Source organism: Panthera pardus, unplaced genomic scaffold (assembly GCF_024362965.1).
Source record: "Panthera pardus isolate Hobbes unplaced genomic scaffold, ASM2436296v1 HiC_scaffold_2, whole genome shotgun sequence".
NCBI lineage: Eukaryota > Metazoa > Chordata > Mammalia > Carnivora > Felidae > Panthera > Panthera pardus.
This window is the reverse complement of record NW_026526765.1, coordinates 137529643-137548558: the sequence shown is the minus strand read 5'-3', so window position 1 is coordinate 137548558 and position 18916 is coordinate 137529643. Positions and strand designations below refer to the sequence as shown.

The 18916-nt window shown below is 52.1% G+C and overlaps 1 protein-coding gene across 2 annotated transcripts in view; it reads left to right on the top strand.

Annotated features, from left to right (window-relative positions):
• Positions 1 to 4795: 4795 nt before the first annotated feature.
• The window catches only part of PRDM6 (PR/SET domain 6), a 286639-nt gene continuing 272518 nt past the window's right edge, over positions 4796 to 18916 (top strand). For both annotated transcript variants that reach the window (XM_053907531.1, XM_019469548.2), the window contains exons 1-2: positions 4796 to 5384; positions 14367 to 14674. In XM_053907531.1, the coding sequence (XP_053763506.1) occupies positions 4796 to 5384; positions 14367 to 14674 (897 nt within the window). The remainder of the gene's footprint in view (positions 5385 to 14366; positions 14675 to 18916) is intronic.

Here is an 18916-nt window from a genome sequence, read left to right as displayed (position 1 = left end):
CTTTGTGATTTGGTTTTGTTTGAATGCCACATTTCAGAAATCCCCATTTCTGAAGGGGTAGTGCCCACCAGAAGCTGCCTGTGGCCCTAGGAATGGAGCTTCCTCTGGGCCAGTTGCAGAGTTCCTCTGGGAACTTCACAGGGCCGGGGGAGGGGGGTTGGCTAGTCTCTACCCAGAGATTTCCCCCTTTTGCCTGCACTGCCGGGTCCTCAGAAGGCTCTTCCGATGTTAAAGCGGGGAGGAAAGGGGCTTTCTGAATAAGGGCTAGTGAACGGATGTAGACACAGGCAAAGGAATGTTGGAGGCCACGGTCCCTGGGCTGTTCGGATGCCACATTTTCTACCAAGTTTTTGTCAGCAGGCTAGAGGGACCTGTCCGTGAATCTGGCCGAACAAAGATTCCTCCTAGCTGTGTCCAGCTCTCTCCATTTCCCTTTTCCTCCTCCTTCCTTTCACCTGCAGCTGGATAGTTCCCCCCTCCCTGCCATTTCCCAGGAAAATAAATCTCTGGGAGGAGGCGGGAGAGCGGGTCTCAGAGAACCCTTCTGAATAAATGTCTATATTAATGAATTATTAACTCAGCCATCCATGACCTTAAACCTAGAAGCGGGAGCGCCGAGGGCAGAGAGCTGCTGAATCCTTTATTGGAGTCCTGTCAAAGGCAACCGACCATTTGTCCCCCTCCTCCATCACGAAAAAAATAATTAATATGAGAGGCAAACTTTAAAATTGTGTGTCAAACGAAATCAGATAGAGGGTCTCCCTGACCCAATCCTCTTGTCGCTTTCCTGCCCCTTCCTGGCACTCCCTCCCCACTCTCCCCTCCAGCTCCCTTCTTCCCCTCCCAGCGAAGGGTACAATGGGCTTCCCGAGAATAATTTTCAGGAAGAAAAAAAAAAATTGCTGGAGAAAATGATGAATTTGGGTAGTTAATTTATCGATCCCGGCTCCTCTTCCCACTTGTTTTATTTTAGAGGTCATTAATCAATGAAGAAAAACACCACCGTGTCCCCCCGTTTGCATTTAATACACTCACGCTCCTTATTTATTCCTCTGGAACAAATTCCCAGCAAATATTCACCCATCGATTTGGGAGCGATGGATTTTTATAAAGGTTTGATCGCTTCCTAAGTGGTCCAAGTGATTTGTTTCCGCGGTCTTCTTCTAAGTAATGAAGAGGAGGGGGGCGGATTTGGGGGGTGCATGTCCTGGCGACGGGTGGCCTCACTTTCTAAACACCCCCACCCCCCACCGACGAGATGTGCCAGGGCGAGCCGCGGGCCCAGGATCAGCCGGTGGGTGGGGGTGGGGTGGCGGCCTCCGCAGAACTTAGTACCCCGGGGCCACGGGCGGTCGGGACTACACAGCTCGGCGCCCGAGGGTGGGGGGACCGCGCTGACCTCTGTCCCAGCCCAGCCCCTCGGGCCTCCTCTGCGTGAGGGCAGGGCCCCGCCCCGCGTGGTGGGCCGACTGGGGAGGCACAGGATTCCCGCCACACTCCCCTCCAGCCCTTTGTGTGAGCTTCTGGATTCCCGGGCCTTCTGAGCGCTCGCTCTAACTTCCAGTCACCTCCTTCACGCAAGTTCCCTAAGGCCTCTGGGCCCTAGGGTCCCTTCGCCCTGAGACCCGCCTACTCCCAGGGCCGCAGGGGGTGGGGGCGAACCTGATGAGTCAGGGACTCCACACTCTGGCCTAGGAAGAGGCTGAGGCTCCGCTCCAGTCCCTGCTTCTCCCCTTGGCCCTCACAGCAAGGGAAGGCCAACCTCCCTGGAGGTGCCCCTACACCCCTCTGGCGTCGGTCTCGAAGGTGAGGGTAGAGGTTTGACCAGGGTGGGCAGGAAAACACACGTGTCGCCTCACTGACGCGGTTTCCATCACGCATTAGTGGCGGGACCTTAGGCAACCTACTTTCTGAGCCTCAGTGTCCCCATCTGTAATATGGGGTTAATGATAATGTGTTCTCCGCGCGGTTCCTAGGCGGAATGAACTTGAAGCGCCTACCCGCGCCTGGCCAATCCGAAGCTCTCCCTGACCGATCAGCTAATCTTGCTACGAAGGGGACCCCCCCCCTCTGGCTTCCCAGGGTGCGGGCGGCAGGAGGCCTGGGGGCGGGACGACAGTTGTTGCAACTAACTAGCGTCTCAAAATCTCGAGATTTTCAAGTTTGTTTGGAGGGCGGTATGGGGAGGAGTTCTCCGAGACGGCCAGCCCTGGGGACCAAACAGTTGAGCGTAGCCGGCGTGGCCCCAAACAAGGAGGCGGCGGGGCCGCTGCCGCAGCGTCCGGGCTCCCCGTCTCTCCCAGAGAAGAGAGAAGCCTCCTCGTTCCCCAGCAATGAACCGGGAGAGTGTCAGAGAGAGACAGCTTGCCCCTTCTCCCGAGGGCCGGCAGCTACTCTTCGGCAGTTCTTCCAGCAAATTAATTGAAACGGGCCTGGAACTTCGTAGTCTCCTTCCGATGGGGTTCAAAGCCCGCGCTCAGAGTGCTCGGTTAGCCTCGGGGGTCCACAGCACGTGGGTTTTCCCTCGTGGTGTTGGCCTTAAACTTGGATACCATCAATCTGTCCAAGAATGACTGATGACCTTGTCACAACGACGCCAGTCAAAACATTTTCGGTCCAACTGTGTTCCAATCAGCGTCGAGGCATCCTCCGTGAGACCCGGACAAAGTCTAAACAGCGCGGTTCCCAGGCTCAGGCGACAGGAGTGGTGGGAAGACAAAAAGAAACAAGAAGAAATCAGTAAGGAGTGGCTATTAATTGTTCAGAGTGGCGGGTGCTAAATAAGTTGGCTTGTTTGGGGAAAGACAAATGTCATTTCTTCCCACTGAGTGTGGACAGAACTCCGGCTTTGGGAAAGCGCCCGAGCCGATCATTTTCACACACCCTGTCCGTGCCCTACCCCCACCGAGCACTGCCACTGCCTGGAAGGGCAGGGGGCTGGTGCCCAAATCGTGGAGATGAGAGCGCGCAGGGAAGGGCAGCGGGGCATTCCAAGGCACCTGGAATGGTCAGAGTGGGGGTGGGGCTGCTCTCCCAGCCTGCACCGCCGACGCCACGTTTGGGGCAAGAGACTTCTGCACGACCCCCCGGGGCAGCCCCTAGCAGCAAAGGCAAAAAGCTTCGCCGGTGACCGGGAGCAGTTTAACCAAGTGTAACGCAGCCCGGGATACTTGCCGCCGCTGCCCACAAGGAGAAGGAGCGAGTTCCCCAGGCAGACCACTCGAGAGTGGGTGGGCTTAGCGCTAAGCCGTGTGACACTCCACTGCGGCCGCCTCCCAACTCCGCGGCCAGACTTGAGTCCCGCCAGGACTAGCTGCCCTTTAGAGACCCTCGGCCTCACGCCCACCAGCTCACCAAAGCCTGCCTTCTCCGCTGCAGACCGAGCGTTTCGTACCAGTGCGCAACCCGCCCCGCCCCTGCCTCCCCCGGCCAGGATATCTGCTGAGAGTTGCGTGGCGGGCTAGTCGAGCAGTTACTCCTGGAAAAACTGAGCCGGACAAAAGCGCAAACCCGGTACTGGGACTTGGTCCACTCGCCGGCTGGGCGCGCCTACTCCGATGCGGACACCCGAGCGCGTGAGGAGATGCATTCCGGTTTTCGTGTTTCCCCTGCTTTCAGGATCAGGGCAATGAGCTGGTACCTAGAAAAGACTTATCATGGGCAGGAAGAGACAACAGGAAAGCGGGAGACGTCACGCCAAAAAACGAGCGGGGGGTGGGTGGGTGGGAAGGCGTTGGAGGTATCTGTGCTGGAGAGGGGCACAGGCCGTGTGTGGATCCAACCGAGTTAGAACTTCCTTCTCTCCCTCTCCCCTCCCCTTCGTTATTCTGGCCTGCCTACCGCCTCCCCCCACTCTCCATCTCCACCTCTCTCTCTCTCTCTCTCTCTCTCTCTCTCTCTCTCTCTCTCTCTCTCTCTCTCACACACACACACACACACACACACACACACACACACACTTGTATTTTGTGCTGTCGTAAAACCCACGTGTCCAGCCGGGAGGCTGCCAGAGCGTGGAGCCGAGGAACCGGGACGCGGCGGCAGCCGAGCGCAGCAGCCCACCGCGGCTCCGATCCGCGCGGCCCGCGCTCCCGGCTGAACTGCTCTAGCGCGTTCCGCGGGCCTCCACGCCCATCTCTCGCAGCCCGGGAGGGTTCCGGGCGGTCAGATCACATCTTGGGCTCTCCCCTCCGCGGCCCAGGGGCATGTAGCGCACCCGGGACGCACACTCTCCCCACGCCCACCGAGACACACGCACGCACGCACCCGCCGGCGGCTCGGAGTTTCCAGGTAAGGCGCGTCTCGTCTGGGGCCGGTGGTCTTGGGCCCCGGGGATAGGAGGCTGGAGGTCCCGGGCTGGGGGCGGGGGGCGAGACTGTCCCGCCTCCTGGCGCCGGAGGCCAAAGCCGCTCCGGCTCTGCGCCACTCCAGCTCGGGTCGGCTCCGGGCGCCGGCTGAGGGCGGGGGCTGCGTCCTGCCGCCGAGTTCTGCGGGCGAGCGCCCTTGCGCCGGGCTTCAACAGTGCGCGGCGGGAGCCGGGCGCCTCGGACTGGAGGCAAGGCAGGGTGCACACAGCTCCCTTCGCGAGGCGCCGCTGCTTCAGAGTAAACTTTGCGCCCCAGCGGAGTTGGAAAGAGGGAGCTGGGGAACCGGGCTGCCGCAGGCGGAGCCCAGGGCTGAGCCCTTGCTCCACGGTCTTGGCGGTCATCCTCCCCGCCCCTCTCGCACCCAGCCCTGGGCCCGGCTCAAGCGCACCCTCCTCTCTGCCCTCTGCCCCCAGCTTGAGAGGTCGGACATGCTGAAGCCCGGAGACCCCGGAGGCTCGGCCTTCCTCAAAGTGGATCCAGCGTATTTGCAGCACTGGCAGCAACTCTTCCCGCACGGCGGCAGCGGCGGCCCGCTCAAGGGCGGCGGCGGCGCCGCGGGTCCCCTGGGCGCGCCGCAGCCCCTCCAGCCCCCGCCGCCGCCACCGCCCCCGGAGCGCGCAGAGCCGCCGCCGGACAGCTTGCGCCCGCGGCCCGCTTCGCTCTCCTCCGCCTCTTCCACTCCGGCTTCCTCCTCCAACTCGGCCTCCTCTGCCTCCTCCTGCGCCGCCGCTGCTGCCGCCGCCGCCGCCGCGCTGGCGGGTCTCTCGGCCCTGCCTGTGGCGCAGCTGCCGGTGTTCGCCCCTCTGGCCGCCGCCGCCGAGCCGCTGCCCCCCAAAGACCTGTGCCTCGGCGCCGCCTCGGGCCCGGGGCCTTCCAAGTGCGGCGGAGGCAGCGGCGTGGACGTCCGGGGCGCCCCGCGCTTCCGCTGCAGCGCGGAGGAGCTGGACTATTACCTGTACGGCCAGCAGCGCATGGAGATCATCCCGCTCAACCAGCACACCAGCGACCCCAACAACCGTATGTAGCCGCAGCCCGCGCGCGCTCTCCAGGGGCGCTGGCGCCGTCGAGCGCGGGCGCCCATCGGGGAAGCGGGTCGGATGAGCGGGACTCCGGGTGGTGGGCTGGCCCAGGCCGCGGCTCTGCAAGTCCCAGACCGCGGTGGCAACATTTTCCCGAAGTTAGAGAAGGAAAGAGAACGGATGGGATGCCGGGTGGCACTTCGGGGTTACCTTGTCCTCCTCTCATTCCCTGCCTCGCAGCCCCAAGCCTTTAAGACCCGCGCTGCTCGAGGACCGGACTTTCAGATCTCCGCCCTCCCGCGGGATTGTGCCCGGGGCCGGGAGGGTCCTAGCAGCGTACGCTGGGGAGTGTGGGAGACGGGCTTCGCCTGGCCTTAGTGGGACACGGGAGGGATTCTCAGCATTTCTGGGGCGCGTGAATCCCAGGGCTTGGGTCTCCTTCTCTCTGCCTTCTCTCTGGAGTTAACTACATCAGCTCATTTTCGGGCCGTGGGGTTGCAGGGGACCAGCCGCGAGCTGCTGGCTGGCCGGGCCTCGCTGGAGTAGGAATTTTGGACGACGCTGGGTCAGTCTCTCCCTGCAGGCAGGCATGATTCTTGGATCTTCTGTTTATTTAGAAAAGGGGAAAAAGAAAAATTGCCAACTGCTTAATGAGAAAACATTTCCGACTTCAGGGTAGGGTGGTTCCCTGCGGATCCCGCGTTCTCCGTGCACCCTTGATCGTGTAAACATTCGCAGTCCGTAGGCATGCTTGGTGGTTTACTTCTTTCTTTCTCTTTTTTAAAATAAGAGTGACAGTAGTTAGTTTCGTACAGTGCGCTTTGTTCCCGAGTAAATGGCAAGTGCCTAATTAAAGCTGGAAGTTCTCTTCCCCGCTTGGATCCTTTATTCAAAGTTTCAGACCTCACCAGTACAGGTCCATTGGGAGGTCTTGAAGCAAGATTCTAAATGAAGACCAAGAATGTGCATTGCTTGGTCTCTAGTTATTTTCGTAATATCAGAAGTTATGATATGCTTACACCTAAGGCAGTTGGTGTAAGTGCTAAGTGTACTTCCAGAGTCTCTGGAGAGACTATTAAAGCAGGTTAAGAGAGTCAGGTGGAAAGCGATACAGGATTGCAGAGATCGGCATTCACTCAGCTATTTTCATCTCATTTCTTCATTTAGTTTCTGTATGAGGAAAGTGGATGATAAACATGTATTATCATTCTCCGTTGGACTAAGTCCCCTCTTGCAGAATGTCTCCCGCTCCAAGAACTTCTTAATTCGTTGTAAAAACAAAGTAACTCCAGGTTTTAGCGAAAGGGCTCCCAGTGTCGCTACTTTGATGAGAAAACACTGGACGCGAACCTAGCGATGGAGGTATTTTAGTCTTTTCATAAGAGATGGGGATAATTTTTCTGATGGAGGTAATTACAACTAACAAAAAGATCAGTTGTATTTACTTTTTTTCCTCTCTAGAGTTTGAGGCTGAAGTACCGGTTTAAAATGAGGGTTTCAACTCGAATTTGCCCTGCAGTTAAGAAGACTTTTGTATTTCAGAGCTTTAGAAAATTTTAGAAAATTATATTGTCCTAGTGGATTTCAAAAAAATACTTATCTCCTACTGAATTTCTTGAATGTGTTGTTTTCAACGCAGTTCTTTTAAAAAAAATGTGAATTAAGAAAGACAAGAAATGCTTTTTGGAGAAGATATTTTCTGACCGCTAAGTAAAACATAGTGATTTTGGGCTTAGAGTGCGTCATCGAGCTTGCAGTTTCTCTTCTGAGTTAAACGAGTATTGGAAAAAAATGCCAGCAGTACACCCCAAAAGCCCAGGCTGTGCCCTGGGCTCCTATACTGTTTGCAGAGCAATCTTGAGGTTCAGGGCATTTTCACCAGAGAAGAACCTAGATCAATCTGAGAAAGAACTGGGATAGATTGCTAATTAATATGTGGCTCTTGAACCAGTGTATTGCCCAGGTAACTTTTTCCTCTGGCTGGAGGAGATGATTTATGATTTATCTAAATTATTCCTATCGTGTTAATCTTCTGGTATTCCCTTTTGAGTGGACTGGACGGCTTCCCTGTGCCAAGTGCAGGGGAAAACAGAAAACACGAAGGGAAAGACATTCAGATCGTCCTATTAGAGTTACACTTCACGTCTCTCCCTAATTAAGGGGCAATTGAGAAAGAAAATAGAAAGCTGAGGCGTTCTGTGTAATGCTGGCGGACCAGGCCTGCCATTCTATCAGAAACTTCTCTGGGCAAGAGCCCTCGCTCTTTTGAAACCTTGGGATGTGTTTTTGCAAAGATGGAGTGAGAAGTGATTGAGTTTAATCTAGCAAGCGGATCAAAACAAAACAGAAATGCAAAGGGTGGGAAACATTTTTCCCCCCTGCCTTAGATGGGGGGAAGTTTCTCAGTTACTTGAAAGATGGTGAAAACCACAGCTTCGCCCCATTCCCAGGTTCTAAGTGGGTGGGGGTGGGGGGAGGTGGGGGGAGAGGCAGGCAGAGGGAAGCGCCTATTTATCCTGCGGCTCGTTTTCCTGGTTTCCTTTTAGCCTCTTGCCATCTTCCTCTAAAAGAATTCTGTGAAATGACCATTCAGCATTGCTTCATTTTATTACTTTATATTAAAAAGGATATTGGGACATTTTCTCTTTTTTCTTACAAGGCAAAGAAAGGGACCTCCTTACTTCCCTTATCCCTTTAGAAGAGTAACCCTTTGCCTGGGAGAAACAACCCAGTAACACATAGGAATCATTAACAGTCCTTTGACCTTGAAACTTTATTGGCATCTTTGGCAAATGCCATAGAGAAGGTCCTGTGGCTTTCTTTCTCACACACACACACACACACACACACACACACACACACTTAAAAACAGCAGAAACTGTAAAAGCTAGCCCCCGTAAACTCTTCCATTGTATTTCTCTTATCTAACTCTGTGGGTTATCGCACGATTGAAGTACTCTTTGAACTGACTCTCCCAATGCTTCTTTGCCGGGTTTTCTTCCCACCTTCCTCACACCGGTCGGCATTGTGTAGTAGAAACGGAGGATGGGGTCTCTCTTCCTTTTCTTCTGTCACTGCCCGCTTTTGCTGCCTGGTTGCCCGAAGCCATTGATTACGTCAGGCTCCTTCGCTTTGGCCTCTTGCGGGGTTCCGGGAGCTGGTGCGTTGCTTAAGACCCCATCACTACTCTTGCAAGGTAGCGAAAGGCGGCCACAGGGCGCCCCTGGTGTTTGTACGAATGATACTGGGCAGTCACTTGGCCGGGCTGATTGCCTCCTCGCATACCTTTCATGTGAAGATGTTCTTTTTTGTGTGGGGAGGGAGGTGGGAGCTAAGTCCGCCCTGAGTGTCTCTGCGTGGAGTAGGGGCACTTTGCAACTTCCCCAGCTGGAGGTCTCTGCCTCCTTCTTTTTCAGAGGGAGCCCTGCTGCACAGGGAACAGTAGTGGGAACAGCACTGGCAGGTGCCCGGGTGTAGGAGTAGGGTGCAAAGCATTCCTGTTGGTAGCGCCACCCTTTCCTAGCGCTTGGGGAGAGGGGCTGTGGGAGAGAAAGAAATCTGGGGTTTGTCCTGTTGAGGGGTTAGAGAGCTGAAAGAAGGGTGAGTATTTTCTGACCTTCCCCAATCTCTTCCCAACCGGTTGGGACACGTAGGTCCCGTTTTGGGGAGCTCCCGAGCCCAGTAACCCCCCAGTGGCGTCCTCCTGCCACCCAGGCACCGGCTTCGCTACCCCCGCCCAGCGACCCCCGCTGTCAAGCGCCTGCGACTTAGATTTCAGACCTGGTCCCTGGTGGGAGGGAGGCTCGGAGTCAGTGTGTGGGCTTTTGTGTTGTTCTATTTTTCTTTTTCTCTTTTCTCTCTTCTTGTGTGCAGGCCCAGCCCCATCCCGTAACACACATGATTTAGCTATTTTACATTATTCGTTATCTAGCGCCCTGAAACCGAACACAGAGCCATATATTAGATTGAGGTTAGGAGTGGTGGCGACTGTTTATTTAAGGTGATAAAATGGTCCATCAGCAGTAATCTCCATCGATATGTGCCACCAGGAGATGAAGGATGAGGGGACAAGCCACAATTAATTGCCCTATAGTTTTGTAGGAGAGAGTGGAGTCGGCCCAGGCCCGCTTCGATCTCCTCTCCCTCCTATTCATCATCTCCGCAATGTATATGGCGGCCTCGCAGGGGCAGGGGCCGGCGAGGTTTATCTCGGCCCAATATTCTCTCGCCCGCACACGCTGGCGCTCCCATTTAATTTATTAATACGGTCATCGAAAGACAAATAAAATCCACATTGCCTCCCCGCTTCTTTCTCTCCCTCCCCCTTTTGTCTCTCCCTCTTGGTCCCTGGGCCAAGCCGGCAGCCAGGCGGAACAGGGAAAGCCCAGCGCGCCCGCGATTCGCGGGGAGCTTTAAACTCCCCTCGGGAGAGTCCTCGAGAAGGTTCGGCGCGCCCACATTAGGCTCCCCTTCCCGGTGGCCGGGCTACCGGCCTCGCCTTCTGGGTGTGCCTCTAGAGCCCCTCGGGGGAGCCTAAAAGACCCCTGCAGGGTGGAGGCACCGATCCGTGGGAGGGGTGGGAGGGGCGGCAGTGGCGGCAGTGGCGGCGGCCCTTTCTGGTTTTCTAGGAAAGGCCTTGGCTGGCCGGAAGGGGCAGGGGCCTGGGCGTTCAAGGTTCAGACTTCGGTGCGGGGAGTCCCCCGGCGGGCCTGGCCGAGCCTCCCCTCCAGGCACGCGGCTGGCGTGGGAGGACGCGCGGAGAGCGCGGGTTGGAGTCCCGGGGGCGTGCGCCCCGGCGTGGGAGGTTCCGTCCTGCAGGGCTCAGCCCGCCCCCCGCCCCGTCGCCGCACCCCGGCGACCCCGCGCCCGCACCCCGAGCTCTCGCGGAGCTGCCAGCAGGCGGCACTCCCGGGGCGCCTCCCCGGGCGGGATCGATGGGCGCCCGCCCCGCCGCGCTCGGCCTGCGGGACCGGGGGGCCGCGACCTCGGCGGCGGTCGCGGAGGATTTATAGCTTAGCTGTTATCGCCGCCCAGGCGGAGAGGCCGGGTTCTCGGCGGCTCCTCCGTTTCTTTTCAAGAGGATGAGTGAGGGCGCAGGCGAAGGCGGCGGCCGAGAGGCGTCGGGGAGCCAGGGCCTAGTGTGGCGGGGGCTTCCCGCGGGTCCGCCAGCCTCTCCAGACAGCAACAAAGTCCCGAAACGTGTTAAGTTTCACCTTTCCTAGAACCAGAAATGAAACACCAGAGAAGAAAACCATGGCCTGCTCGGCCCCCTTTACATACTCCATTTTCATTTGCACAAGTAGTGCACGCACTCGAAAAAGATTCAAACAGCGTGCTAGGGTGTGAGATGAAGAGTCAGAGTCTGCTCTTCATTACACTGGGCCTGGCCTTCACAAGTCAGTAGGGAGGTCTGGAACTTGGTGACACATCCTTCCCTTATTCAGGGACCCATCAACAGGAGCACTAACGGATCTATTCAAGGTAGAGGAGGGGACCCTGGTCTCTTCTGTTGCCTAGTGCTAAAATGGCATTTCAGCCTATCTTGCTTGGAGAATCTGATAGTCGTTCTCACAGATGGAGAAAACACTTTGCAAATAATAATGATGAACTGTTCAAAAAATTACCCTAATTCCAGGAGAAACGAGGAACATGCATTTGCTTGCTCTTTATGAATACCAATGGACTTGCATTTTATGTATTGCTTGGTAGGGAATGCTGCGTGTAATGTATATACATTTAATATATACATCCATATATAAAATTCATATAAAAAATTCATCTTGGGGGGTGTAGTTTGGGCGTCTAGCTAGCTTCTCCCTCAAACCTTTTCTAGGTGTTTATGGCTTGTCTCTAGAAAACACTCTCTGAGTACTACCTCACATGTTTTAAGCTTCTTCAGACTCCTTTGGGACTCAAGAGACCTAAGCCAGGGGCCAATTATTTTCAATGGCAGAGGTTTTGTAGAGTAAAAAACAACAGCATCAGGATAGAACTGTGTTTAGATGTAATTGGTCAACTTCTCTAGCAGAATATTTTGATGCAACCTGAAGTGGTTTCTAAATTAAGACTCATGTAATTAAAGTGGATTGGCCTCCCTTGCTCTGCTGTGGACTTCACACACAGGTAGTTTTCTCAATACTGGGAGACACTCAGCTTTTGATTCAGCAAAATGCCACTACTGGGTTTTTCAACACCTGCTGGAGGCCAATGAAACATAGCAAGTAGAGAAGTAAAACTATCTAAAGAGGACTTCTTAAAGAAAGGACTAGCCAGAGTTTTACCGCGCATCACAAATACTGGGAGTGTGTTTGCTGTCTGTGGGGGTGGTGGCTGCAGTTGGTACTTTTCCTCATTTTATTACTGATGTAGTCGGTGTGATATTGAACGTGGTGGAGACGTTGGAAGTTGACAGAATCTCTGGGGTTGGACTGATAGGGAGTGAATACCAAATGCTCTTGCTTCTTATCCTGGTTCACTGAGCCAACCAGAAAGGAAAGTGGGTTAAGCAACTCCCTGGGGTGATTTTATTTTTATTTTTATGGGCCTGTTGCCTTTGTTCATTGTCATTTGTTTTAAGTTCTTTTTGCTCAGGTGCTGAACGGTCATCTCTGAGGTCAGACACTAAAATTCAAAATTGTAGACATCACCTCTTCACTTTTCCATACTTCTCACAGCCCCAAGCCCAAGGGTGTGGGAGAGAGATCTAGAAATCTTTGTAATTGACCGGTGCTAGAGCAAATTTTGCATCTCCCCAAGAGTGCTGTCAGTGAAATAATGCTATCGATTATGAGTTTGGGTATACAATTCTCCCAGCTTTCATTGGTCTCCCTACATCTTTAGGTCTGGAGGCTTTGGAGTCAGGCAAACCTGACTGAATCTTTCTCTACCACTTTCTAGTTTCTGAGCCTTGGTCTCATTACATTGCTCATGAAGCCTCAAATTGCGTCATCTGCAAAACAGGGATCACGATAGAGTGATTGCTCGGCTCAAGATAGGTGTCTGGAACACTATGCGGCGGGTGACTTTGAGTTTTTATTGTCTTTCTTTCCATTCCGCCTTTGTCTTGAAGTTTCTGTTTTCACAATCAGAAGCTTAAGAGGATGTGTGAAGCGTATCTGGAAGGGCTGACGTATGGTAAGTGTAGGACTACCTTCCATCTAGGCCCTGAAGTCAAAAGCAGAGCCTGACGGTATTTACATTAGTGTCTGTTACTGGAAGAGGGAGCTTTTGTGCGATGCAGGTCCAGAGGCATGGACACTTCCTGCCTGTAGAGCCAGGTTGTTGCTTTTCACTTGAGAGGCCTGGGGACGCCTCCAGGACGCTGCAGTCAGAGGGTCCTGTCATTTCCTGGGCTCTCTTGGGAGGAGTGAGGGAATAGCTGACTGAGGGGAAGGCGCAGCCAGCTGGAGCCCTTCTCCACGGAGATAGGATGCTCACATGATGGTCACCCCTCAGCTTGCTGTGAAACAAGGGGGGTTCGCTCACCATGGCTGGTTGCCATTAGGGGTTGCTTCCTTGATGATCCATTTTGTCCAAAGTTACGTGGGTGTTTCCTCTGTTTGAGCACGGAGAGGGCACACTTAGGGTGATCCACCAGGACTGGCAGTGACCAAAGCTAGGCGGAGGTGCTTCGAGACCCCAAGGACGAGCTGCCACCCAGCGCTGGCGTATCCACTGGTGCCCCAGCTCTCGCCTGAGAGCATGCTCTCATGCTCGGTGCCATAGGACTCCGTTGCGCCGGGGCGCCGCGGGTTCCCCGGGGAGGCCGGGTCGCGCAGGCGGGTGCCCAGGCTGCCTCCCTGAGGCAGATCTGCAGGGCCCCGGGCGCAGACACCGCGGCTCCGCCAGGCCCATTAATAACCCGGAGGGCGCTGCGATCCGACAGCGCGGTCGCCGAAGGCCCTGCTTCCCGCGGCCGCCTGGCCTTTTCCCATCCAGTTTTTAGTCGAGGGACACTGGGCATCCACAGGTCCCTCGCCCAGAAGGAGGGTGAGGGATCCCCTTGGTTGCTGGCCGTCCTGGGGAACGTTGGCGAGAGACCTCTTCACAACAGCTTTCCCTTCACTTATAACTCAAGATAGTCGCATTCAGCCTGGGGATCGGCCGTCTGGGCGGGAGTTGGGGCCCTCTCTACCGAGCCATTATTCTGATCCTTAACGACCCATTATCTTGATCCTTAAATTCGCTCTTCGTTTCTTTGTGGCTTCTGGGAGGAGTTTACACTCCAGGACAGGTACTCCAAACCTGCCAGAACATTCCCCTTTTCCACCCGTGCCCTTCTGGCTGGAGTGGCCAGAGCGAGTGCTGCCGGGGCTCGGGAGGGACCCCAGCGCCAGTGCGCCCTCTTTGGCGGTTGTCTGGGGTTCCGGCGCCACGGGAGCCAAGACCGGCTCCGCCCTCTGGTGCGGGGGCCCCTAGGAGTAGGAAGGACGCTCTGTGCTAGGTGGGTTGCCCACCTGCCCTGGTGATTCTAGAAGTGTTTTCTTTAATTGTAGAAGGTGGAAAACCAGATATGCCCGGGTGATCAAAGTGCAATCTCTGTTGACACAGAAGACAGAGCAAGAGACACGCTCTTTTCGCGTATTAAACACACCTGGAAATCCGGTAGAGCGAGAACACCTGGGAACCGAGAAAGGGAAGCGGGAACTAGAGACCGACGGGAAGAGGGGGAGAGGGACAGACCTAGAGGACAAGACGCGAGCCCTGGGCTCCGCAGAGACGGCAACGCCATCCTCATCTACCTCGCAGGGCTTTTGGGGCGCCCCGGGTCTCGACTCCTACCAGGCCGATGTGGGTGCTGCGATTTCCAGGGGAGAGGTGCATATTTACTTCTCCCCCTGTTCGCAGTGGCCTCCCCTCCCTCGCAGGTGGTTTACCCGGGAGGGGGTTGTTGTTGTCCCCGGGGTTTACCCGAGGCTGGGCCGCCTCGAGCGGCAGGTTAACCTTCTTCCTTCCCTCCCTCCCGCCTGTCTCCCGGCAGGTTGCGACATGTGCGCGGACAACCGCAACGGCGAGTGTCCCATGCACGGGCCGCTGCACTCGCTGCGCCGGCTCGTGGGCACCAGCAGCGCCGCGGCCGCCGCGCCCCCGCCGGAGCTGCCCGAGTGGCTCCGGGACCTGCCGCGGGAGGTGTGCCTGTGCACCAGCACTGTGCCGGGCCTGGCCTACGGCATCTGCGCGGCGCAGAGGATCCAGCAGGGCACCTGGATCGGGCCCTTCCAGGGCGTCCTACTGCCCCCAGAGAAGGTGCAGGCCGGCGCTGTGAGGAACACGCAGCATCTCTGGGAGGTAAGTCACTCCCTGCCCAGCACCTTGCCAACCAGCCGGAGCTCTGGCCGGCAAAGAGCCTGGGCCTTGGTGGGGGCAGGGGCGGAGGAAGGCATTTTTGGGGAGAGCCTCCCTTGTTCTCCAGAAGGTAGTGGAGAATAGATTTCTCTGGTCACGCAAATGCCCAATACCGGCAGCACCTGCAGTAAAGAGGTGCGCAGCCAGGAAGACAGGGGCTCCAGGTTTCTGAAGTTGGAACCCCCTTAACAGGCCTGTACTCCAGCTAGTCTCCCTGGATCTTGAGAAAAAGAAAACGCAGGTGAGGTGATAGAGCAGAGGAGGGTGGACATTGGGGGTGTAAGCTAGAAGAATCTGGTGCCCCATTCTGAGCTCTTCCAGGATGTTTTTTGGGCACTGGGCAAGAAGGAACATAAGCCTGACCAGGAGGAAGAGAGCCAGGCTCCTTTTCCCAGATAAAAACAGTTTTGTAAACCCTGAATTAGACTGCAACATGTTTCATAACTTCCCAAGCGTCCGAAGGAAGCAATTCCTGTCGTGAATGAGAAATCACAAATTCTGCTTCTTCTCTGACAAAGTACAGTTCCACCGTCTTCAACAAGACAGGAAATCAAAACATAGGAAAACTCGGAGCACTTTGATATCACCCAATTAATGGCAATACTTCAGTGGCACAATCTTATCTCACGCTATTATTTAAAAATAAACAGTGTACTTGAAAAATGTTAATCTGAGATTCCTCCCAAAGCTTTATGGTTGATTATCGAGATCCAGTTCTGAAGAGGCAGATTCTTGGCCATAGGTAATCCCCCCCCAACCAGTTGTAGCCACCTCTCACCCATGGAGTGATTTATGAAATACAAGATGCTAGAAGTTTTACTCTTAGGGCAATATGTAGATCTTACTGAGGCCAGGCAGTGTAATGGAGCGGGAACAGCCAGAAAACAAAGTCTCTCAAGTGCCAGCGGCCAAGTTGGTGTGGACTTTAAGTCCCCGTTCATGGTCATTTCTATAGCAACGTGTCTCCCACACTTGGTTCGCTGGCCTGTCAAGATGGGCATGCTCATTGTGAGATGCCCCATGGTCAGTCACCAAAACTCGGGAGACTCAGTAATCCACTCGGATTTTTGCTGAGCACTCTGGCCAGCACTACCTTAGGGCCTGGAGATACAGCATTGTGAAAAACAAACCCGGCCTCCAGAACCGTTACAGGGCTGTTGGCGATGGGCTGCTGGGGCCTGTGTTTGTAAAACCTCCTTGGAAGGGGGAGGAGCTAAGTGTATGAGCTCCCAGCGCACTGGCCCAAGATGACCACGTGGCGGCCATGGGTGGTGTAGACCTTACAGTTATCTGCTAGGGCTGTGGGCCCAGGTTGCAGGTTCCATTTCACTCCTAAATTGGAAAACAGTTACACGTTTTTAATCTTTCAGACCAGGATTCTTGAACAAGGGGCAGATTTATGTTACCAAGTAGTGTTTGCTTTTGTTTTGTTTTTTTGTTTTTTATAGAAATTTTTACAGGAAAACATGGTGGGAGAAAAATGGCTTGGTACGTGGAGCCAGGTTAGGAGTTAGAGCTCTGGGGATTGGAAAAACTGACAAGCGGGAAATAATCAAAGCATCTGGTTTTGAAATATTTCCCAGTTGGTTTTTGTTTCTGACTAATTAGTTGTAACCTCCAATGCGGTTTAAAGTTTATAAAACACTTCCAGGCACTTTTCGTGTTCCAGTAGTGTTATTAGGAGTGCTAATATCATAGAGTTAAAGGTCTGCCAGTACTTTTCTGAGATCTTAAAGCAGTTGTTCAATGGTACAGATTTGCTCTATGTGCAAATGTTAAGAACACTGTTATACTGCCCTCGGTTGCCTCACGTTTTGAGCTCATCTATTTTTAGAGTGCCGGGGACAAAGCCATAAACATGAAAAAAATCCCATCGTTCATTGTTGTTGTTTTTTTTCTTTTTTTGGTTTTTTTTCTTAAAGGATTTGGATTCTTGGTATATTGGCTGGAGATCGCTACACAGATAGAGTAAAATGATAAATCTTAATACTGAAAACTGTAGAGTCTTTCTCTCGTACCTTTCTTTGTACATGAAGTTGAAATTGTTCAAATAAGGAGTGGGACTTGAGGGTTGTTGTTGTTGATCCCTCAGTCGATAGGGAGTGCGTCTTACCTGTAGCTTCAGGTATGTGAGTTGGTTCTGTGCTATAAAAAGACTTGCTGGGAGTATGCACGCATAAATGATTTACGGGCCCCTCTTCCTAATTTCAGGACATGATCTGTTTATTTTTATCATCTGTAAGAACAGTTGGAATAAGCAAACATTGAGGGGATCGAAGGGATATTAAAACTGCAGCCGTGCAAAATATATCTGTCTCCTGGGAGATCCTATAAAATGTGACGGACTGGGGCCAGGTAACTTAGTGCCGATGTCCATTTGTAAGATACAACACTTACTTTAATGGGTTTCAGGTTTTTATTAGTATAATTTTTTTTAAGCTATAGAGTCTGAGTTTGTTAATTTTAAGCATTATGATTTATTCTTTTTCTGAAATGTGCTGATTTGAATTTAGTGAAATTTATAACAGGAGGTTCCAAATGGTGTTCCTTACATGTCAGCCTTTGCTTTCAAACCTGAATTCTGTGAAAAAATTTTAATCACTGTATGATTCATATCAGGAAAGAATCCGTAATCGGGATATACGGTAGATCGATAGGAAACTTTTGGCAATAATTGTTTCATGACTCATGTAATAATTATCCATTGAAAAAACACATTCTTTCAGATATCTTCCAGAATCTCAGGTTGACATAAAACAGACCTTAAAAAACTTAAAAGCAGTTGAAGCATTACCATTTCATTTTAAAAGTCAACTGAAATCATTTCTCTTCTCACATTTTTTCCAAGTCACTGGCTGATGAAGAAATGTCTTTATATTTAGAGTTCAATACTCAGGTCCTGATGGATCTTCCCAGGGTTACTTATCTTTATTTCAGTACAATAAATGGATTGCTAATCTTTTCCCGTCACTGTTTCCAAGTAGATGATGGATTTTTGTTTCAGTTTACAGTTCATTGTTTTTAGTATGGCTGTACTTTATTATACACATGAAGGCTTATTACAGAAACAATCAGATTCACCTTAGTTACTCCTTTTGTTTAATCATTAAAACCTCCATTTTCTTTGTAGAAAATGGCTCTTTAATATTTAACATACATCAGCCATGGAGAGCTTGTCTGATTGTTTTGTCAGTGTGCTATCATCTTTTAGTTAATATTTGCTTTGTGTATAACCCTTGTTCTTAAAAATAGAGCAATTTAAAGAAAGTTAAATATCATTCCATTACCTTCCATATATTTTGACTCTTTGGGGTACTTACGGAAAATTCTAAGAGTTTTTCTTTTCTCTCTGTCTCTCTCTTTTTTAAGGAAGAAGTCCAAGTGATTTTTTTTTTTTTTTTTTTTTTTTTTTTTTTTTTTTTTTGGTGTGTGTGACTTAAGGAGATTAACAAACTGAAAGCCAAGTTACTAGTCTTTTTCCTGGGGAGGGGCTGGGTACAGTTTCTTTTAGAATCAGATTTTAATGTGTTTTACAAAAAATAATAAATTCAGATAGTTTAAAACAAAAACATTACAGGATGGATTAAACAATCACTCACTTTGCTTATAGACATTTATTCCGGTAAGAGCTGGATACATGGTATATTTCTAGTTACTTGGCCATAATGAGAAAAATCTTTCTCAATATTTTGCAAAGAAAACATAGTCTTTCTCAGCAATTAGGTCTTATTGATGAGAGTGAGATAATTTTGCTCTAATGTGTTTTCTAATAAAGAAGTGAAAAGGCACATTTGATTCTAACATTTATGAAAACATTATCTCAATTATTAATGTGCCCTTTTTCCCTAGAGATAGATTAATCTAATTGCACATGGTTTCCCCTTTCTGCTTAACATCAGAATTTAATATGACTGGACCTGAGGAATGTACATAGTGTAAACTTGAAATTCTATTGGATATAAAATACGGAAGTTTAAAATAAAGTTACCATTTAAGATAGACCAGAATTGCTCAGGCCTTTCAAATCAAAGTCTGATTTAACTGGAAATTTTAGTGACAATGACAAAATAGATTACACTTATTTTCGCCCTAGAAAAATTGTTCTGCTCATTGAAATAAGGTTGTGACTTGTTAGGATTACAGTCAAGGAACTGGAAAGGGCTTTAATTTTATAGAACCTGTCTT